At 35.6% G+C, this 23,671-nt stretch overlaps 1 protein-coding gene across 3 annotated transcripts in view; it reads right to left on the bottom strand.

Moving 5' to 3' along the window:
• Window positions 1–1,004: 1,004 nt before the first annotated feature.
• PYGL (glycogen phosphorylase L) overlaps window positions 1,005–23,671 on the bottom strand; it is a 254,882-nt gene continuing 232,215 nt past the window's right edge. For all 3 annotated transcript variants that reach the window (XM_056821113.1, XM_001363137.4, XM_056821108.1), the window contains 5 exons: window positions 23,494–23,635; window positions 21,952–22,159; window positions 11,833–11,967; window positions 11,353–11,419; window positions 1,005–1,323 (listed from right to left, as the gene is read on the bottom strand). In XM_056821113.1, the coding sequence (XP_056677091.1) occupies window positions 1,147–1,323; window positions 11,353–11,419; window positions 11,833–11,967; window positions 21,952–22,159; window positions 23,494–23,635 (729 nt within the window). In that variant the 3' untranslated portion in view covers window positions 1,005–1,146. The remainder of the gene's footprint in view (window positions 1,324–11,352; window positions 11,420–11,832; window positions 11,968–21,951; window positions 22,160–23,493; window positions 23,636–23,671) is intronic.

The following is a 23,671-nucleotide window of genomic DNA, read 5'->3' on the forward strand; positions in this document are numbered from 1 at the left end:
TTCAATTACATTTAAAAACATTTTGTTTTCTGACATTTTATGGTTCAGCTTGTATTAGAAATATGATACTGAGGAGAATATTTCTAGTTGTGGTAAATGGGGATATACTCTGACTTATTAGAGAGCTGCTAGGGGAAACCTGAGGGTGCCTAGTTATAATGGAGATAGAGGTACTTCTGAGAGATAGATAGAGAGATACTACTAGAGAGGTATTCTGGGGTTGCCTATTGATCACTATTGATGGCTAATAGATCAAGATATTTCCCACCCACCTCCCTCAAGGCCACCCTTAACCATCCTCTTATTGAAGCCTTTGGCTTCGCCCCTCCCCCCTGAGTGGACTATGAGATTTATGAGGAAAAACTCCTTTCTTTTTCTTTCTCAAGTAAGAGGATTTATTGGGAACAACAGGAGGGAGATTGAGGTAAGATGAGATGAGAGGGATGAAGGTGTCCCTAACCTATAATGAGGGAGAGGAGGGATTGGGAAATGTCAGTCTTGTCACAACTGTGACTCAGGGACAGTCAGAGAGTGTGGAGGACAAGTATTTTTCTTTTTTTCTTCTTTAAACCAGCCAGATAATCTCTGCTTGAGTAATTCAAGTCCAGACTCTGTCAAAGGCCTCAAAGGTCTCTCTCTGCCAAGGTCAGGAAAAAGTCAGTCTCCCTTTTGGTCAGAAAACCCCAGAGAAGAAGTCTTCATTCATCTCCCCTGGCCAGGCTCCAACTGACTTTCCTGGGCACATTCCACTTTGGAATATTAACCCTGATTGACAGATGAGGTCCCTCACTTAGTTTTGCAAGCATGAAGTTCTCTCTTTCTTCATGTGTCTTCCACAAGATGCTTTCCCTCTCTCGATACCTGCCCTCTCTGAGAAGATAAATGGTTTGTTATAGGTTATATCAATGTTTTCATGCACATATTTCCATATTCCCCAAGCTGTGACATAAGACACATATCACATATAGAATAAAAAATCCACGAAGAAAATAAAGATGGCCTGCTTTGATCATCAATCGGCTTTTAATTGAATTAATTATTACAGTTTTATTATAAAGCAAGGAATGTTGCAAAACATACTTAGATACAGTAAAATATGTGGGTATTTCTGTCCCCACAGATTGTTCAGAACTCCATCTTGTAGATTCATTTACTGTTGTCTTTATTTAGCAACTCCCTAGGTTCATTAGGTAGAGGAATCTTCAGGTCTGAAGGCTCCATACTCCAAATATCCTTAGCATATTCCTTAATCGTTCGGTCACTTGAAAATTTTCCTGAGGCAGCTATGTTTTTCACTACCATTTTGGTCCATTCTTTTGAATTCTGTAAACAAAAAAAAAAATTATTATTGCATTCTAAACTTTTATTCACTTGGAGAACATTTAACAAATTTAGTTTACTTATAATCTCATAGGAAACAATGACAACATATTTTTCTTAAGCTATAGAAAATTAGACAGGCAATTAGGTGGCCCAATGGAGTCAGAAGGACTTGAGCTCAAATATGGTTTCAGATACTTTATTAGCTGTGAGATCTGGAGCAAAGCACTTATGTCTGTTTGACTCAATTTTCTTAATTGTAAAATGAGAAAAATAATAATACTTATTTTGCAGGGTTGTTGTGAGGTCTGAATGAGATTATATTTGTAAAACACTTAACAAAGTGCCTGGTACATAGTAGGTACTATATAAATGTTTATTCTCTTCTCCTCCCTTAAATTATAGAAAATTAAAACTGAACAAGTAACAAACAAAAACAAGGGTAGGTTAAAGAAACTTGTTATGTTATTTGCTTACTGAAACTCTAAGATCATATTTCACTGAAGACCAGAAATACTAATTTTGGAGATTAATAGCTCTGAAGTACCTTTAGTTTAGTAGTCATAACTTCTTATAAAATTGGAGTTTACATTTTTAAGAATTTAAAATAATATTTACCCATTACACTTCATATGTTTGAATTTGTAATTAATAAAGCTGCTATTTCCTAGTTTATAGTGATAATATGCTCTTTGGGAATCCTGGCAATTAAAAAAAACAACAACAACAACATTTGAGAATGCCTGTCACATTTTAAAGATAGAAGGGATGTAAAAATTTTGTTTCAGTCTTAAAACAACTTGATTATCTTCTAAATGATGAAATAGTTTATTGCAAATCTGAATACTGACAGGAAGATAAGTATGGAGTGGACCAGGTTAGTTCACTCTCAGTTTATTTTGAAAATGGGATATTGGAAAAATACTAATATAAGAAATGAAATCTGGTCTTCCAGAGTCTTGCCATACTAACTCTCATGGCAAAAAGGAAAGATCTTACTATATAAGTAGGGCTAAGAAACTGGCAGGTTTCTTAACATAAAGCAGCTACATGGTATAGTAGATTGATTACTGGTGTTGGATTCAGAAAGAACCAAGTTTAAATTCTGCCTCAGACATTTATAGCTGTGTAAACCTGGGCAAGTCACTTAATCTTTTCCATCTTCCATTTCCTACCTGTAAACCTAAGCAGTTGGATAATACATTCTGACCATCCCCTTGTTTGACTCCTCAAACATCATGCAACTCCTAGGATAAGCTCATCACCAGAAATCTCATCATCATTAAGATGGCATCAGCTTTGATTCTCAATGGCTCCTTCATACCCTCAGTTGTTTCTCTTCTCTGATTGTTGGGCTGGAATACAGAGCAAAAAGCTCCTTCCAAAGCCTCCCTTTATTAGAGGGAGGGCTCAGAATTTTCCAACCAATTTTTTTTCTTCATTTTCTTCCACTTATTTTGCTTGGCTTTGACTCCAAAAAATATCATGCCCCCATGCTGTATAACCTCTGGTAGCACTCCCACTTTCAACTTACTTTTGTGCATGTCTTCCCATATTAGACAGTAACCTCTGTGAGGAAGAGACTATCTTTCTTATTATTTGTATTTCTAGCACTTAGCACAGTTCCTAGAACAAAATAAGCACTTAATAAATATCTATTTAATTGACTAAAGGTCTTAATGATAATAATATTAATAGAAACTGATTTAATTTTCCCTTCTTAGAACTAGATAAATCTAACTGAAAGATAAATAAGAACAAAGTTAAGGAGTTGAAAAGAACCTTTGATAAGATAAATAAGATCTCTAGAGAACACACACACCTGTATGAGATTAAAAGTAGATCTAAGTATGAGCATACACAGACTCCAAATATAGTTTTTAGTGAGACAACAATGGCTTAGAGAGAATAAAAATTCTGCAAAAGTCTTAATTCAACACATATCATACTATGAAGGTAATCCTGTATCCCTGAGAGGTGTGGCACTGAAACAAAAGTTCCACTGGATATGATCAAGCTAGAAAGACTTGGTTTTGTAGAGTATGGCACTAGTAACAGATTGTAACTACTGCCTAAGTATCAAATCTAACAAAATATGTTCCTGGTAATATATGTTAACTGAGAATGATGAGTTAAAATTAAATATTATAGGAGCATGGAGAAACAGGCCTAAAATTACATTGTTGGAGCAGCTGTGAATTTTTTTTTTTAGAAAATGAGATAGAAATATACATTAGGAGCTGTAACAGCTATTCATACTCATTGATCTAGAGATCCTATTACCAAGGTTAGGCCCTAAGGGCATTATTGTGAAGGTAAAAAGCTGTGTATGCATGAAAATATTCATGGAAGCTTTGATTGTTATGAAAAAATAACTAGAAATAACACACATGCGATGAATAGAAGAAATGGCTGAATAGATTTTGATATCTGAATATATTAGATTGAATGATGTTATTAGAAATTACAAGTATTGGCAATATAAAGAAAATAAGGGAAATCTATGAGAGAAGACAAGAGAATAAGAATAATACATGTCATGATTACATTAAAAAATAAGTCACAAAACCAAAAATAAAAATAAAAGAAATTTAAAGGGAATACCAAAACAGATGTTTATATTTGCATAGTACATAACACACATTTTTGAACAAATTGTTAATAATGTGGATTTTGTGATTTTTCATATGATTTTTGTGCATTTGTTTTCTTAAATGTTTTTTGTTGGTGTTTATGGTTACTAAGTATAAAATAAAAAATATTTACCCTCCAAATCTCCCCAAAAGAAAACTGCTTCTTAGAAACAGAGTGCTAAGTAGATATACAGAAGACCTATAGGTTGCTTCCTGAAAGGAACTTTCAAATAAGAAGTCCCAGGAACATTTTAATCCAAATTCAAAACTTTCAGGTCAAAGAAATAACCCCCTCCTACATTTCCAATCTTCATACAAAGAAGGAGACACAAAGAATTCAGGTATTAAGGAGCCACAGTCATAATCACACATAACTTAGTCCTAAAGGAATGGAAGACAAAGGATATAGACTTAAGTCTGAACAAAACTGAGAATAATCCTAGATAGTGGGAAAGGATCTTTAGTGAAAGATAGGACTTCCAAACATTCTTGATGAAAACGTAAAACAACCCCCCAAAGTCCCACCAAACAACCATAAGGGACTACCCAAGGATAAACTATTTTGATTCTAATATGGGGAGATGATACATGTGTCTCCACTGAACCCTACCATCACCTGGGTATGTTACAGAGGTAGTCTAATTGGACAAGGGTTAGGAGAGTTTCTTTATGCTTGATGACCTTAAGAAAAGAGTGGAAAAAGGGGAAGAATACATTATATGGAAAATGAAAGGAAAGTTAGAGAAAAAAGATTTCATATTATCAGGATGAGCAAGTACACATCTATATGAAAAAAAGAGGAAGGGTGAGGCTGAGGTTGTGGCTGACATGAACCTCACACTCCTCAAAGGGGGGAAGATACATACATAAATACATTAGAAGGTGATAGATAAAGGGAAGGGTTGATTCTAATATGTAAACCTTAAAATTTCTTAGACTTATAAATGTTGGAAATTTCACCATTGGGAAATTTCATACTTGGAAAATTTCTTACTGATAGTGTATTGGAATGTGAACCCCGTTGGCATGGGAGGTTCCTTCTCCTCCCTTCTTAAGATTACTTTAGGACAGAAACCTTTTGCTGAACAATGGAAAGGGCTTTGACCTATGCTTAAGCACAGAACAGGAATTTCTTTGAGTCATGATTGATTTTAGAATTGATACAATAGAGATACTTGGAATGACAGAATCAGGTCTTGGAAAATACAATTTCCACCCCACTCAGTCCTAACAGGATTTAGGAAGGGCTGCAGCATAGATCAAAATTTAATTATTTGAGAATATGACCTCCAATAGACATGTGCAAAGCCACAGACCTCTGGGCGGTCCTGGGTTAAGCTAGAGCCACCATTGGCACAGGGAAATTGATGGACAGTGATTGGTAGATGTGAGAACTGAGGGGAGGGAACTTGGATGGTTTCCTTAAAGATAGAGGGGTCTGAGGACTGAGGGGGGTGGTTGGAGAGTTTTGGCTCTGAGTGGTTGGAGAGGTGCTCTGAGAAGCTTGCTCTGAAGGAAGCTGAAGGTGGGGGCCTCTGAGACTGTTTCTCCATTTTGGTCACGTGAGTAATAGGGACTGATCTCTTTTCTTTGCCCCAGCTATCTAAGGGCTTGGGCCCTTTGGCCCAGCCTAAACAGAAGGGGTATTTAAGCCCTATTCCCTTCTCTCCCCTTTCTCTCTCCCTCTCTCTCTCTATCTCTAATTCCTTTCTTCCTCCTGTCTGTAATTAAACTCTATAAAAGGTTGACGACTGACTTGAGTTTTCATTTAGGAATTACATAGCTGAATTCCTTGGCGATCTTAAATTAATATATATCAGTCTTTTAAAAGTGATTTCCTTGTCACAAATAAAAACAAACTTTGAATAGAGATGTACAAAATATTTTTGTAGCTATTTTTTTAGGTGGTAAAGCATAGGAATATAAGGAGTATGTCCATAAATTAAGGAATGAATGAATAAACTCTGTATATAAATGTGATAGAATATTTTAAAAATTGAATAGATCAAATGGTAACAATATGATAAAAACAACTTTTATAAGAAAGAGAGAGAGAGAGAGAGAGAGAGAGAGAGAGAGAGAGAGAGAGAGAGAGAGAGAGAGAGAGAGAGAGAGAGAGAGAAAGAGAGAGGAGACAGACAGACAGACAGACATGGCCAGTCCTGGCCTTTGTTTTGCTTAACTACAAATGTTTGTACCAAGGGTTTTGCTTTTTGTTTTACTCTTACTTAGGGTGGTAGGAATGAGGTAGGGTAGAGAGAAGGAAGATTTTTTTTCCTGTTTGAAAATGAAAGAATATTATTTAAAAATATTTCATAGAAAGCAACAATCAAAAGTTAATTCTAGTTCCTTCACCTGCAGAGATATATGGCAAATGGTCTGGAGAAAAACAATAATAAATAAATATTTATTAGCACTTACTATATGCTAAAGTGCTGGAGATTCAAAAAGCGATAAAAGACAGTACTTGCTTTCAAGAAGATTACAGTCTAATTAGGAAGACAATATACATACAAATATATAAAAAACAAGATCAATACAGGATAAATAAAAAATTATTGAAAGAAGAAAGGCACCAGAATTAAGAGAAGTTGAGGAAGGCTCCCAAAGATGGGATTTTATTTGGGACTATCAGTAGGTGGCGTGGAAAAGGAAGAACATTTCAGGCATGGGACTAGCCAGAAAAAATATCTAGATGTGAGACCCGGTGTCTTGTTTGTAGAAAAGTCAGAAGGTCATTATCATTGGATTGATGAGTATGTATTGGGAATTACAGGTTATGAAGATTGGAAATGTAGGAGGGGGTTAGGTTATAAATGCCAAATTTGAAAGCCAAACTGACCATTTTATATTTGATCCTGGAGGGAATAGAGAGCCACTGAAAAATCACTTTAATGACTGAATTGAGAATTGTTTGGAGTGGTGAGAGACTTGAGGCAGGCAGATCTATCAGCAAACATATTAAAGGATAGATTTTAAAAGTATCAAGATTATGGGGATTTTTAAAAGAAAAAAAACAAACAAAAAACTAAAGCAAACCAACCCAAAACTTGTATTAAATTGTTTATTAATATGTTTTCTTCCAAGGAATGGATTTAATTAATGAGAGTCCCAATCAGTGCCCAGTGGGGCAAACATCACACTTTTTTCCTTTTTGTTTCTTTGTTTTTATGATGTAGCACAATTCTGAGATCCACTGTTGTTGTATTGAATTAGCATTTATCATTTTCCAAATCCTTTTTCTTATTTCCTATCTCAACAATTCTCCATATTTCTATCCTTTCTACATACAAAATATTCCAAATAGAGACTAACAGAAAATCTCTCACCTGGGGATTCCCAATCCAAGACATATCTAATGTCATCTTGTTTACTCTGATCTGTACTGACTATGTTTGTGTACATACAGCTATGTGTTTATCTCTTTATACATGTGATATGCATGTATACATACATTATATTCATAGATACATAGATGCATATGAGGCAGAACAATGTTATCAGGAACAAGGAAGCATTATGGGCCACTTTTGCCTTGAAAACAACACTGCTATATTCTGTTTCCTAATTTGTAATAACAATTTTGAATTTACAATGAGAATAACTAGTGTGCTTCTGGGAACCTAATATAATTTGATATAAAATAAAGTCATGTATAAAGTAGCTTAGATATTAAGTAATCCTATACAAAATTCAAATACAACAATTTGGGAATACACACTGTTTTTGGTGTCCCAGAGAAATTATGTTGATGTATACAAAACTTCTTTATTTTTGAAAATGAAAAATGTTTCTAACTCTGCCATGTTTCATTTTCTCTGTTTTATTTTATCTTTTTTTCTCATTTGAATTAGTTTATTTAGTCAATTTAGAACAATATTCCTTAGTTACAATAATAACATTATTTCCCTCCCTCCCCTCCACCCACCCTTCGCACAGTCAAAGTGCAATTTCATTGGGTATTACTTGGCTGCCCCCTTCCCCCCCTCCACCAGGTTTACAAAGCCTTAAATGGAAAGGCGCTCCAGGCATTCCACATAGTGCTGACCAGCATATGGGAAGAGGAAGACATGCCCCCAGAACTCAGAGATGCCTCCATCGTAGCCCTATACAAGAACAAAGGCTCACGAGCAGCCTGTGACAACTACAGAGGCATCTCACTACTCTCCACTGCCAGAAAGATCCCCCCCCCCCCTCCGTGTTAACCTGAGTCTCTACATTGTCTTCATAGACTTGACAAAGGCGTTTGACACAGTGAACAGGGACACATTGTGGGTGATCCTGGGCAAGCTCGGTTGCCCAGCAAGATTCGTCAAACTGATCCAGCTCTTTCAAGTCTTTCTAAAACTATCCCCCCACCCTATCCCTCCCTTGTACTCCCTTGTACTGCTTCCCTCCCCACCAGTCCATTTGTTACCCTTCTACTCCCCTATAGGGTGCAAATCTATTCTCTTCCCCAATGGATTGGATTGTTCTTCCTACTTTGGGTCAATTTCAATGCATGTAAGAGTTGAGTATTTCCTATCTCCAATCTCTTTACTCTTCTAGTATATTGATGTTCTCCCCCCTCCCACCATGAGCTTCTTTGTGACATATAAATTTACCCCCTTTTGTTTCTTTTCCCATTTCTTTTAGTATTAACCTCTTTTGTAGTTCTAGTTGTATATATATATATATATATATATATATATTGTTGTTGTATATTGTTATATATATATTTATATATATAGTTGTATATATATATGTATATATACACATACACACATGTATATGCATTTATGCATACATATATCTATATACCTATTTATTTCTTGTCATTTCATCCTATACAATTTGTCACTGTTCCCTCTAAATGTTGATAATAACAATTTTTAAGAGTTACCAATGACCTCTTTTCTTATAGGGATACATATCATTTTAACTTATTGAGTCTCTTAAAAAAAGTTTTTTTTTTGTTTTTTGATTTTCTTTTTTCCCTCTTTTTTAATTACCTTTTGATGATTCTCTTGAGTTCTGTCCTTGGGCATCACATTTTCTGTTCAGGTCTGGCCTTTTCTTTACAAATTCTTGGAATTTTTCTATTTTTGTTGAATGACCATACTTTCTCCTGTAAGAATATAGTCAGTTTTGCTGGGTAGTTGATTCTTGGTTGTAGACCTAGTTCCCTTGCTTTCTGGAATATCATATTCCATGCCTTTCGGTCCTTCAGTGTGGTTGCAGCCAGATTCTACGTTATCCTCACTGTGGTTCCATGGTATCTGAGGGACTTATTCTTGGTAGCTTGTAATACTTTTTCTTTGGTCTGATAGTTCTTGAATTTGGCTATAACATTCTTGGGTATTGTCAATTGGTGATTAAGTAGAGGAGGTGATCTATGGATTCTTACAATCTCCATTTTTCCCTCTTATTCTAGAATATCAGGGCAGTTTTCTTGGATAATTTCCTGTAGTATTATGTCCAGGCTTTTTCTTTTGTCATAGTCCTCCAGTAGACCAATGATTCTTAAGTTGTCTCTCCTTGAGCGATTTTCTAAATCTTCTGTTTTGTGAATGAGATGCTTCATGTTTTCCTCAATTTTTTCATTCTTTTGGTTTTGTTTTGTCATGTCCTGCTGCCTTGTGGGGTCACTTAATTCTAGTTGTTGTATTCTTGTTCTTAAAGCCTGAATTTCATCCCCGGCTTTTTGGTCATCCTTCTCCTTCTGTTCTGATTTTCTTTGGACGTGATCTTTTATTTTCTTTACCTCATCTCTCATCTTCTTTGCCTTATCTTTCATCTCCTTTGCCTCATTTTAAAGTTGCTTGATTTTGGCTTTCAGGACACTATTTTCTGTTTCCAGATGACTTATCTTAGTTTTTAAATTCTTTTTGCAGTTGTCTTCAGCCTCTCTAAATTGTGTTTTGAATTGAGTTCTTCCAAAGCCTGTATCCAATTCGCTGGGATTTCTGTTTTATTGCTTTCCTCTTCCTCTGTTCTGTTTGCTCTGTGTTTGTTGTCTGTACAGAAGCTGTCGATTGTAATTTATTTCTTCTTTTTCTGTTGATTGCTCATATTTATCCCTTCTTTTCTCCCCTTATTTGCTCTTGATCCTCTCATTTTTTTGGTTTTGGGGCTTTCTGTCAGTTTCCCCTCTTGGAGCTTCATCAGATCTCTCAGTGTAGTCTGTGGGGGAGGGGTATTGGAGTTTGAGCTTCCCTGTCCTCTGGAGGCTTCTGATTGGATTAATGTCCAGCAGTCTGTAAGTGAGGGGTGTTGGAGCTTGGGCTTCCCTGCCCTCTGAAGACTTTTTATGGGATTAAGTTCAGCTGGGTTGGGCTTGATGTGCTCTCAGGACAAAATCTCCTAGAAGGTTGGAGTAATATGGAGGGTGTCTGCCACTCTGACCAGGCTGCCCACTCTGGGCTCCCTCTCCAGCTCCTTTCCCCACCACCTGTGTTCAACGCTCTGAGCCTGGCATAGCCCTGCCTGCAAGGTACACCCTCCAGACCAGAGCCTTTGCCCATCCAGAGGTTCCCGCTTCTGCTGGAGGCAGGGGGTAGGGATTCTAGGACCTTTCTGCTTTCCCCTTAATCCTGAGTGTTCTTGGATTCTGAGAACACTTTTGGGGGTGTACCTTTTGAACTGAGTCCAGCAGGAGTGTTCCTTGGCTCTGTCTTTTTATTAGGTTTGATTTTCAGTCCCCAAGGAGCATTCATTTTGTGATTGGTTAGGAAGGGTTTTCAGAGGTCTGAACTTTTGCTGTTTCTATGCCGCCATATTGACTCCGCCTCTCTCTGTTTTCTTAAATACTGTTTTTAATGGCAATTATACCATATCCAAAATGGTACTACTTAGGTTTAATGGGCAATAAGATTTCTATGAGAACAGATCTCCTGCTATAATTCTTAGAAAAGAATTCCAAAGTAAGATACCGAAGGCAGGTCACGTATGCATTGAAGTATATGTCTTGTCCCGTTAGCCATTTAACCACTATTTATTTTCTTATGCTAAGTAACAAAGGTCTCTATATTTGGAGACCAAGGCTTCAATGAACATTTGATTAAACACAACTAAGTCCTCAAATCTGGCTGATAATAATATTCATGGAATATTTGGTTTTCTAAAAGTTGAGAAAATGCAAAAGTCTTCCTTTACTTTTTAAAAATATAAATCACCCAAATAATTTCCTACACTGTAGAAAAGCTACTTATTTTTTACAATGAAGAAGAATGTTATTTTCCTTAGATGGTATATATATATATATATTTGCTACTGCATTCATTCACAATTTTGATTCATCACCAAGGTTGTGAATGTATGAGAAACATTTCTAAAGTGGGAAAATGACGTTTTGCTTGAACCTTCTAAAATGTTTTACTGTTTAAATTTGATAGATGAGACAAGTTAGAGATACTCTTACCATGTATAGTTGACTGACTTTTTCTTGACACTTGACATAGGACTCATAATCTGCAAAGACTTTAAACCTATTTTAATGAGGGATAAAAAATGAAAATAAAAGAATTATTACTACATCTTCTAACTTTTGCTATAATTTTATTTAAATCACACCTTGCTCTGTGATCTAGTTAGAATATTTGACTGAGTGAACTTTGACAAAATTCAAAGAAGCTATCAAGAATTTCAACCAATCAACATGAATTCCTATTCTTAAGAAATGCCAGCATGTTGATTTATTCAATAGTAGGACATTCCACTTACATGAGAAAATCAGAATACTAGCCATTAAATTTTATTTTAAAAACTCACTACCATCCTTATTTGATAACATACCAGTTTTTCTTGCCTGGCTTTCATTAACCACTAGCCATTTCCCTCAGCAAGGAAAAAAAAAAGGCTTCCAAACTCATCCCCTATCTGGCCCATTCTGGATGCTCACCTGTCATGATAGAATAGCATGTTGATGATATCTTTGAAAAGGTCTGGTTGCTTTGGATAGAAGAAACCATTATCAATCTGGTCAATGGCCACCTTCAGTTCTGGAAGTTTCTCATAATATTCCTTAGCATTGTATCTATGGATGGGATTGATGAGGAAAGAGTTACATATAATACATAAAGAATAAATTCTATAAATAGCATGAGTCACAACTTTTTAAATAAATGAGGTATGTTGTGCAAAGCACACTTTTATATTGGACAGTTTTACGACAATTAATTATCATATGATTGGGTTACAACAAGCACACTTTCATATTGGTCCCTGTTGTAACCCAATCATATGGTAATTAATTGTCGTAAAACTGTCCAATATGAAAGTGTGCTTTGCACAGCAATAAATTTAAAAATAAATAAAAAAAATAAAACATACCTGGATGGATCAATTCACAACTCCACCAGCAACATATTAGTGTGCCAATTTTGCCACATCCCCGCCAACATTTGTTACTTTCCTTTGCTGTCATGTTAGTCAATATGCTAGGTGTGAGGTGGTACCTCAGAGTTGTTTTGATTTACATTTTTCTGATTATAAGAGATTTAGAAAACTTGTTTCATGTGTTTACTGATAGTTTTGATTTCTTTGAAAATTGCCTATTCATGTCCCTTGTCCATTTATCAATTAGGGAATGCCTTGATTTTTTGTTCAATTGGTCTAGATCTTTATAAATTTGAGTAATTAGACCTTTTTCAGAGTTTTTTGTTATGAAGACTTCCCCCCCAATTTGTTGCTTCCCTTCTAATTTGGTTGCATTGGTTTTGTTTGTACAAAAACTTTTTAATTTAATGTAATCAAAATAATTTATTTTACATTTTGTAATTTTTTTCTAGCTCTTGATTGGTCTTAAAATCTTTCCGTTCTCAAAGATCTGACAAATATACTATTCTATGTCACCTAATTTACTTATAGTTTCCTCCTTTATATTCAGCATTCTGAGTTTATCTTGGCATAGAGTGTGTGATGTTGATCTAAACCTAATCTCTCCCATACTGTTTTCCAATTTTCCCAGCAATTTTTATCAAATAGTGGATTTTTATTCCAAAACCCCCCAAATCTTTGTGTTTATTTTAGAATGTATTGGTGAGGTCACTTACCCCACCTCTATTCCACTGATTCCCTTCTGTCTTTTAGCCAGTACCATATTGTTTTGATGACCACTGCTTTATAGTATAGTTTGAGATCTGGTATACTAGGTAACCTTCCTTCACATTTTTTTTTTCATTATTTCCCTTGGTATCCTTGATCTTTTGATCTTCCAAATGAACTTTGTTATAGTTTTTTCTAATTCAGTAAAAAAGTTTCTTGGTAGTATGATGGGCATGGCACTAAATAAGTCAATCAGTTTGGGTAGGATTGTCATTTTTATTATGTTAGCTCATCCTACCCATGAGCCATTAATGTTTTTCTACTTGTTTAGTTCTAGTATTAATTGTGTGGAAAGCATTTTGTAGATGGGTTCAAATAGTTCCTGTATTTGTTTTGGCAGATAGATTCCCAAGTATTTTATATTATCTATAAATGGAATTTCTCCTTCTTACTCTTGCTTTTGAGATGTTTTGGAAATATATAGAAATGCTGATTATTTATGTGGGTTAATTTTATATCCTGCAACTTTGCTAAAGTTGTTATATCCACTAGTTTTAACTTGATTTTTTATGATTCATTAAGTAGACGATCATATAATATGCAAAAAGTGATAGCTAGGTCTCCTCATTGCCTATTTTAATATCTTCAATTTCTTTTTCTTCTCTAATTCTTGCTGCTATTGTTCTAGTACAATGTTAAATAATAGAGGTGATAATGGGCATCTTTGTTTCACTCCTGATCTTATTGGGAATGCTTCTAATTTAACCCCACTGCAGATGATACTTGCTGATGTTTTTAGATATATACTGTTTATTATTTTAGGAAAGGCCCTTCAATTCCTATACTTTCTAGTGTTTTCAATAGGAATGAGTGTTGTATTTTATCAAAGGCTTTTTCTGCATCTATTGAGATAATCATGTGATTTTTGTTGGTTTGCTTGTTGATATGTTCAATTATGCAGATGGTTTTCTTAAAATTAAACCATCCGTGAATTCCTGGTATAAAGGCCACCTGATCGTTATGAATAACCCTCATGATCACTTGCTGGGATCTTTATGTTAATATTCTATTTAAGATTTTTGTATCTGTTCATTAGAGAGATTGGTCTATAGTTTTCTTTCTCTGTTTTTGACCTGCCTGGTTTTGGAATCAGTATCATATTTGTGTCATAAAATGAATTTGGTAGAACTTCTTCTTTGCTCATTATGTCAAATAGTTTGTATAGTATTGGGATTCATTGTTCTTTGAATGTTTGATAGAACTTACTTGTGAATCCATCTGGCCCTGGGGATTTTTTCTTAGGGAGTTCTTTGATGGCTTTTTCAATTTTCTTTTCTGATATGGGATTATTTAAGAATTCTATTTCTTCTTCTGTTAATCTGGGCAATTTATATTTTTGTAAATATTCATCCATATTACCTATATTGCCATATTAATTACCACATGATTGTGTAAAATAGTTTTTAATGAATGATTTCCTTAACTTCCTCTTCACTAGAGGCAAGGTCTCCCTTTTCATCTTTGATTTTGTTAATTTGGTTTTCTGCTTTCCTTTTTTTTATTAGATTGTCCAGTACTTTGTCGATTTCATTTGTTTTTTTTTTTCAAAATACCAGCTTCTACTATTATTTGTTAACTCAATAGTTCTTTTATTTTCAATTTCATTAACTTCTCCTTTAGTTTTTAGGATCTCTAACTTAGTTTTGAACTGGGGATTTTAAATTTGTTCACTTTTAAGTTTTTTTATTTTTTTTATGCTGAATTCATTGAACTCTGCCCTCCCTAATTTGTTAATATATGAACTCAAGGATATAAATTTCCCCCTAATTACTGCTTTGGCTGCATACCATAGATTATGAAAGGATGTCTCATCATTGTCTTTTTCTTCAAGGAAGTTATTATTTCTGTTATTTGTTCTTTAACCAATTTTGAAGAATTATGTTATCTAATTTCAAACTAATTTTTGATTTGCCTCTCCAGGTACCTTTACTAATTATTATTTTCATTGCATTGTGCTCTGAGAAGGTTGCATTTATTATTTCTGCTATTTTGCACTTGTTTGTAATGTTTTTATGCCCTAGTACATGGTCAATCTTTTTGAATGTACCATATGCTGCTGAAAAGAAGGTGTATTCCATTTTGTCCCTATTTATTTTTCTCCACATATGTACTAACTCTAATTTTTCTAAGATTTTATTCACTTCACTTACCTTTTTCTCATTTATTTTTTGGTTTTATTTATCTCGTTCTGATAGAGGAACTTTCAGATCTCCCACTGATATAATTTTTCTATCTATTTCATGGTTGAGTATCGCTAGTTCCTCCTTTAGAAATTTGTTGCTATGCCATTTGTTGCATACATGTTGAATACTGATATTTCCTCATTATCTATACTGCCTTTTATCAGGATGTAATTACCTTCCCTATCTCTTTTAGTCAGATCTATTTTTACGTTGGATTTGTCAGATATCATGATTCCAACTCCTGTCTTATTTTTCTCAGTTGAGACCCAATAGATTTTGCTCTGGCCTTTGACTCTTACCCTGTGTGTGTCTACCTGCCTCTTGTGTGTGCTTTGTAGACAACATATGATACAACTTTGGTTTCTAATTCACACTGCTATTTGGTTTTGTTTTATGGATGAATTCATTCCATTCACATTCAGTGTTATTTTTGCCACTTGTGTATTCCCCAACATATTGATATCCTCTCCTAGTTCTGCCCTTTCTTCTTTCTCTATATCCTTTTAAACCAGTGGTTTGCTTTCAATCCGTCCCCTTAATCCCCACCTTTATTATATTTCCCTTTCCACCCTTTCTTTTTTTGTTCCCTTATTCTTTTTTTGGGTCTATTAACTTCCCTTCCTTTTGTATTCCCCGCCCCACTCCCTCCCTTTGTTTTTCCCTTCTCACTTTCCCTGTAGGATAAGATAGAAATCCTCTAATGGATCTAGATTCTCTTCTCTCTCAGAATTGATTCCCTTGACAGTAAACTTTAAGTATTAAACACTATTAGCACTCTTTTCCTCTTCTTCTTATAATAGTATTCTTCCCGTCCCCTTCCCTTGTGCCACTTTGTGTGATATAGATTATCCTATTTATCTTATTCCTTCAAGTTTGTCTTAGTGCCTTCTTATATTTCCCCATCCTTATTTTCTTTTTTTGCATTTCATCTTAAACCACTTATTACCCCAATTTCTACCAATGAATGATTCTAATTACTATAATAATGAATATAATTTTTAGAGTTACAAATAACATTTTCCATATGTTAATATGAACAATTTGATCTTATTGAAGTCCTTAAAGAAGAAAATTTAAATAAAAACAATTTTTTCTTTCCCCTCTCTTTGTTATTTAACTTTTCATGTTTCTCTTGATTTTTGTGTTTGGATATCAAACTTTCTGCTTAGTTCTGGTCTTTTCTTTAGAAATACTTGGAAATCTTCTATTTTGTGGAATGCCCATACTTTCCCCTGGACATATATATTGTTTTGATGGGTAAGTGATTCTTGGTTGAAGACCCAATTCTCTTGCCTTTCTGAATATCATATTCCCAGCCTTTTAGTCTTTTAGTGTGTAAGCTGCCAGATCTTGTGTAATCCTGATTGGTGCTCCTTGATATCTGAATTGTCTCTTTTTGGCTTCTTGTAAAATTTTCTCCTTAGCTTGGAAGCTCTTGAATTTGGCAATTACATTCCTGAGGGTTGTCCCTTAAGGATTTAGTGTAGAGGGTGTTCTTTTTTTTTATCACCTCTATTATTTTTTTTTTAAATTTTTAAACATTATTTTATTTGGTCGTTTCCATACATTATTCACTGGGAACAATGTAGAGGGTGTTCTATGAACTCTTTAAATGCCTATTTTGCCCTCTTGTTGCAGAACCTCAGGGCAGTTTTCTTGGATAATTTTTTGTGGTATTATGTCAAGATTTCTGTTTATTTCTGGGTTTTTAGGTAGACCAATGATTTTCAAGTTGTCTCTTCTTGATCTTTTTTTCCAAATCATTCATTTTCTAAATGAGATATTTTATGTTTCCTTTTATTTTGTCAGTCTTTTGACTTTGCTTTATTAATCCTTGCTGTTTTGTGAGATCATTGGCTTCCAATTTCTAATTGCTCAATTCTGGTCTTTAAAGACTGGTTTTCCCCTATAATTGATTTTCCACTATAATCATTTGATTTTCATTTTCGGTTTGGCCTTTCCTGCTTTTCATGGCTTCTAGCTGTTTAATTTTGGTCTCCAATTGGGAGTTCCTGGCTTTTAAACTGTTATTTTCTTTTTAAGTTATTTCCCACTTTTCTTGCCAAAACTCTTTCATCTTTCTCATAAGCTCCAATTTAAATTCCTCAAGAGCTTGTGGCCAATTTCCATTTTTTTTTTTTGCAATGTTTGGTTGCGTTTACTTGTTTGTCATCTTCTGCTGTTTTCTCTGAAGTCTGGATTTTTTCCCCCATAAAAATTATCCAGGGTCAATGCATTCTTCTTGTTCTTCTTGGTGTTGGGAAGTTGTTTTTTCTGGGCATTGTTTGCCACCACTATGTAGGTTTTTCCTTCCCTTTCCAGTCAGAAGTCTGAGTGAGGAGGGCAGGCTCTCTGTGTATGGAGCTAAGCAGTGTGGTTTTTTTCCTGAGGTCACCTCTCAAGTCTCTCCAACTTCTACTGTGTGCCGCCCTTCTCTGTACTATCTCTGTACTTCATCTTGCTGGCATCTCAAATCTAGCTGCTCTCAGGGGTAGGTCCTTGGTGGTCTTAGTCAGCAGTCAAGGACCTACAGGCACCCTCACTTGCTTGCTGATTATAGTGCATGCTGGCTCTGACTCTTGTGGAGGAGAGAATTTACAATGCATGCAAAGGACAGAAAGCTGAGGATGGATCATCTGTCAGTCAAATGAAAATTCTATTTGGAAGGTTACTGGAAAAAGCAGTTGGAGCCAAGCCATCTGTTGGACTGGGCAAAAAGGGCTTTTGGCTTTTTGGCTGATCGTGGTGACTGAAGCTGAAGGGCATTTGGCTGACTGGCTGAGGTGAAAGAAGAAGCTAGTTGTTTCTCTGGGACTTGAGTTAATCAAGTTGGAGGTGACCTTGCTGATTGGCAGATGAAGAAAAGACAGTGGTCCTTATATCTCTCTTTCTGACTGACTCTATTTAATACTTTTTATAGAATTGCCATTTCCCTCAATATCCTCCAAACCAAAATTCCTTGTAAATAATAGGGAATCCTACTCCTCTTACCTGATCCTCCACCCTTGTCCTGTCTTCCCCAAATAAACCCTTTGTTTGACAAAGAAGATTGTGAAATATTTCATTGAAACCTCACAGCTCACACTGAGGGACTTGAAGCAGCCGAAGAAGGGGGGAGGGGAGGCTGAAAGGCTTCTGAAAGGGGAGGAAAACAGGAAGGAGGGTAGGTAAAACTTGATTCATTAGTCATCTAATAGTACCATCAAATATACACCCTCAAATACATCTATTACACTCTGGCTCTGTAGGTGGGATGGGGGAGGGTTGATCAGCTTACATTTTGGTGGAAGCTATTTCACTCCCTTATACTGTGGAAATGCCCAAATCCCAAGTACCTTCAATGCTGAGCCCTACTGCGGAGTCCCTTCTTTCATATGGATTTGGTTTTTTTGGCCTTTTGAGGTAGTCTATATTGGTAGGTGATGAGGACTGGAAGCATCCTGTCTCTACACTGTAGCCATGTAAACCTGGAAGTCTCCCCTGCCCTTTTAAAGGTAGGCTCTGTTCTTGGGGAGGTTAGGACACCCTCTTAAGCTTCAGCACTTTCTTGATGCTACCCTAAGCCTTATTTCTGGATTTCTGCAAGTTTTAGTTCTTCCAAGATGGTATGATGGCCTGTGGGCTGGGAGTACTGATAATCACCTCCCATTGAGACCCCCTTAGTCTGTTGAGAACTCAAATTCTAGTCTTAAGTTTTGCTGTAGACTTTTGATTTCCCTCTGGGTTTGATCAGGTCAGGCATGGCTCACATTTTAGCCTCCAGTATGGGTGTAGGCTTTTGGTCCTATTCTGGGCTTGGTCAGGTCAGGGACATGGCACACAGAAAATTTCCCAGCCCTGGGGATTTTGGCCAGCTTCTGGTCTATGGACTGCCCTAAACTGGGATATATGTCCTCACCACAAGCCTGTACTGAGACTCCTGGCCTCACTCTGGGCACCATAGATCAGGCTGTGAAGCATAGACTTCCCTGGGCTGGAGTTCCAGACCTCACTGCAGGTTTGCTTAGAATTTTGAGGGGTGTGCATTGGGTTGGACCTCTGTTGGCCAGGCAGGGTCTCAGGGTCTGGATATTGGTTTGGGCTTAATTTCAGAACCTGGCACAGTAGATGTGTGTGTGGGAGGCTTGCTCTTGGCTTTTTCCTTACTCCTTGTTGTAGCCTCCTGCTGGCTGTTGTCCCCTCTTATTCCAGTGCCCCAGATGTTCTCTGCCTACCTTTAATCTTATTCTCTTCTTGAAAGTTGCTTCACTGTCTCCTTGTTGGTTTTTTCACTCCTGATTTATGTTGTGGCATTATTTTAAGATTGGTTTCTGGGAGGATTCTCATGGTGCTTTTGAGCTTCTCTGCTTCTACTGTAAAAATGGAGATTTGAACCCTGGACTTCAAGCCCCAGAAGCCCTTGCTCTAGTTCCGGAGATGCTTTGTAACCTCACCTGAGATCCCACCTGGGCCAAGAACAAATTACTAAAGGGTCTCTGCCTATGGCTCGCTCTCTTCCTACTTCCGCTTCTAAGCAGACATGTCTCTCATGATGTAAGTGAAATTGAATGGGCCTCTCGGCCCTCCCAGACACGTGCTTTCTTACTTGTATTCTCTTAAATTCTTAATCTTTAATAAACCTCATAAAATATACTTCTGGCAGAGAAAAACTAATTTTAACTGTTACAGTTATGGCAACCACTAGATTGGATGAGAACTTCTCAAATTAAAAAAAAGAAAGAAAGATAGCCTAGATAATGATTTCTAAGCCACGTTTCTCCAAGATGCGTTTTTAGAAAACCATCTTGATCAGCTACTGCTGGCAGTCATCCTCTTCGGACACCATGAAGAAGCCTCTAGACCACAAGCTGCACAAGAAGATCAAAATTGAACTTTGGGTGTGGTTGATTGAACATTTATTTGTAAGTATACTTTCATGCCAAAGGGGACTGCCCCCTAACTGGCTTTTTGTCAATGCATCTAGCAATCATTGGTTTTTCTCTTTTTTTCTCTTATCCTCAAATTATTGTAATCTTTAAGTTGATTATGTTTTCATGACTCTTTGGGGAAAATCTTTTTCCCAAATGCTCAAACGGGGGATGTAAAAGTGGAGATTTGAACCCTGGACTTCAATCCCCAGAAGTCCTTGCTCTAGTTCCGGAGATGTTTTGTAACCTCACTGGTTACAAAACTGAGTTCCCACCTGGGCCAAGAACACATTACTATTTAAAGGGTCTCTGCCTATGGCTCTCTCTCTTCCTACTTCCACTTCCAAGCAGACACATCTCTCATGATGTAAGTGAAATTGAATGGGCCTCTCAGTCCTCCTAGCCACATGATTTCTTACTTGTATTCTCTTAAATTCTTAATCTTTAATAAACCTCATAAAATATAATACTTCTAGCAGAGAAAAACTAATTTTAACTGTTACACTACTCTACCATCTTGGCTCCAGAATCAGAAATCCATGAATTTCTAATTAACTATTATTATAAATTATGGCAGATTTCATGTTTATAATATTATTGTGTACAAATACTCTTTAGTTATTTCCTAAAGCCTTTCAAATGTGATTAGGTTATTATGTATAAAAAGACTAATGAAAACAGATTATGAAAATTCTTTAATACCATGTGCTCTGTCATAAATGAAGCATGAGAGGGTATTATTTTCAAATAGGCTGCATTAAATTCAATCTAGGATTTTAAAAAATATTTAAAACTAAACAGATAGGTAGGTGATCACATTGAATTTAGTATTAAACTATAATAGCAAGGCTAGGAAACTTGATATATGAAAAGTAAATAGTTAAACCATAATGAAGCACATTATCATTATTATTATTACTACCAATTTTAGACCTACTATAAATCAGGTTCTCTGTAGGGGAGGAGAAATAAACATTACAAATCTGTCCCAGTACCACTTTTTAAAAAATGTTATTTTCATATCATAATCATTTCCAGATATCTCTCCTGACCACTACTTACTTGGTGAACTCACCCTTGTAACAAAGAAAACTCAGTTAATTCAGATCTAATCAACACAATTATTTAACAGTATCTAGAACTCCCTAACTCTTTACTAAAAAAAAAATATTTTTATTCAAAGAAAAAAATTCCCTGCCACTTTATTAAAAGAAGAATTTCTTTTTTATTAAAAGAAAATTTTCATATCTTTTTTAGGGGCCATTGTCCCTTACTAATGCCTGCTTTCAAAATTTGAGAGGATGCCAATGATTTAATTAGAATTTTAAAATATTAATTTGTATGTTGTTTGAATTTAGGCCAAATTGAAAGTGAATTGAGATGGGATCTTTCAGGGAAGCGGTAGTATTGGAAAATAGTGAAAACAATAGTGATTTTGGACTTAAAGAACCTGCTCAAATACTCTCTATTATTTCCAAAGTGAATATGAGTAAATTAATTAATCTCTCTTGGTCTGTTCACTAACTTATAAGATGAAGTCTTATAGGTCTCTAAGGTATCATTCAATCTTATCAATATGATGCATATTATTATGCATATGATGCATATCGATATGATGCCTGTTTACCAAAATGCAGCTCAGAAGTCAGTGTTATAAAATAACAAATTAATCCACGTACATGAATTTATATCATGTTTTATCTTTATGTACTGCCCTGGATGAAATATTTTACCTGAAAGAGGTCTTTTGAAATTCATGGAATGAAATTTTGGACTTCCAAGACTTTCCAGATTGTGAATTGCCAAAATACAAGAGAAGCTCACCCTTTGTTATCCAGAGCAGCAACATCATCTACCCTCATGCCAAAGATGAATAGGTTCTCTTCTCCAGCTTCCTCTGCCATTTCCACATTTGCTCCATCCATGGTGCCAATAGTGAGAGCTCCATTTAGCATGAATTTCATATTGCCTGTCCCTGAAGCTTCAGTGCCTGCTGTTGAAATCTGTTCTGACAAGTCTGTGGCTGGAATAACTATCAACAATTTATATTCAAGTTAATGATTTTGATCTCTGATTCTCCAGCTCTTTTCCTCACAGAACTAGTCAACACAAATGAAAAAAAAATTAAATATTTCTTAGTTTTGGAGTTTTTATTTTAGTATTTTATTCTTCAATGGCCTAGATTTCCTTACACCTGAGATTTTCGTAATTAGAGCACATGTAAACATATTTGGGACTAGAGGCCAAAATTATTACCTTCTAACTATTTGCACACGAGTGTTGCCCAAAGAAACTCTTTAAATACCAAAAATACCATATCAATGTTCTACTTATAGAATACATTTATATATTATAAAAATCGAAACTAAAACTCTAGGATGGTAGATTTTTGTAACTTGTAATAACTGGGGAAATGATGAAGTTTTCCTGTGTTGGTCACAGAATGACAATTTTCAAATGCCCTTATAATGGCCCAAGATGCTATAAAAATAATTCCTTTAAAGTGTTGATATTTCAGAAATCAATGCAGGCAGAACAGGTATTTCCATGTGGAGAGTGCTTTGTAAATGTATGAGAATAAATCAGAGAAAGGGTGCCAGTGCTGAGAAAAAATGAAATTTAGCTTTTGAGCAAATCTGCTTACTTTCACATATTGACACTTCCTCTTGGAGAATGCCAGTCTAAGACAAATCCAAATCTCATGCCTTGGAAACCTGATATTTCCTTCTTCCTAAATGACAGCAATGTCTCCTAGGTTTACTTAACAATGACAACAAGAAAGTTTGGTAGCTGTGGAGTTCTAAGATTAAGGGTTAAGAACTGAGCATATTTATTGTCTTTTAAAGAAGACTAGAATTCAATAGAATAAAAGTCTAGGTACCCCAGGTATCAAATTTTCTTTGATGGTGAAATACACTTTGAAGTATAGCATGATGTTTTTCACTTTGATCAACATCAGTCTCATTGTCAGACAAATAGAGATATATAAACCTTGAGTTCTGCGACCAAGTATGATACCATATAGCTTATATGTCTAGCATTTCTCATTACAACAGTATTGCTTTCTCTCCAACATGTAACCCATATATTGTTCATTACTTTGCCCAGTACAAATTAAGTGCTCAATGAATACTTTAGGGTTCAAGGATTTGGTTTTGGAAAGCTCTGGATTTAAATCCAACCCAGACACTTAATAGCTATGTGCGTTTGGGGAAATCACTTGAAACTCTCCAAGTCTGTTCTATCTGTAAAATGGGGATAATGATAGCATTCACCTCAGAAGTCTATGATCAATTTTAAAAATACATAGAATACCTTTTAAAACTTATAGTGCTACACAAATGTTAGCTAATATTATCATACTACCTTTTTCAGCCAGAGATACTCTATAGTTCTCTAAGAAGATGACTTTCAATTTGCTTCCAACAACAGGGTCATTATTCACCACATTAGCTACAGATGTGATTAGCTTGATGATCATTTTAGCCATATGGTATCCGGGAGCAGCCTTGTGAAAACAAACAACTCAAACATTTAGTATGTA

This window comes from Monodelphis domestica, chromosome 1 (genome assembly GCF_027887165.1).
Source record: "Monodelphis domestica isolate mMonDom1 chromosome 1, mMonDom1.pri, whole genome shotgun sequence".
Taxonomy (NCBI): Eukaryota; Metazoa; Chordata; class Mammalia; order Didelphimorphia; family Didelphidae; genus Monodelphis; species Monodelphis domestica.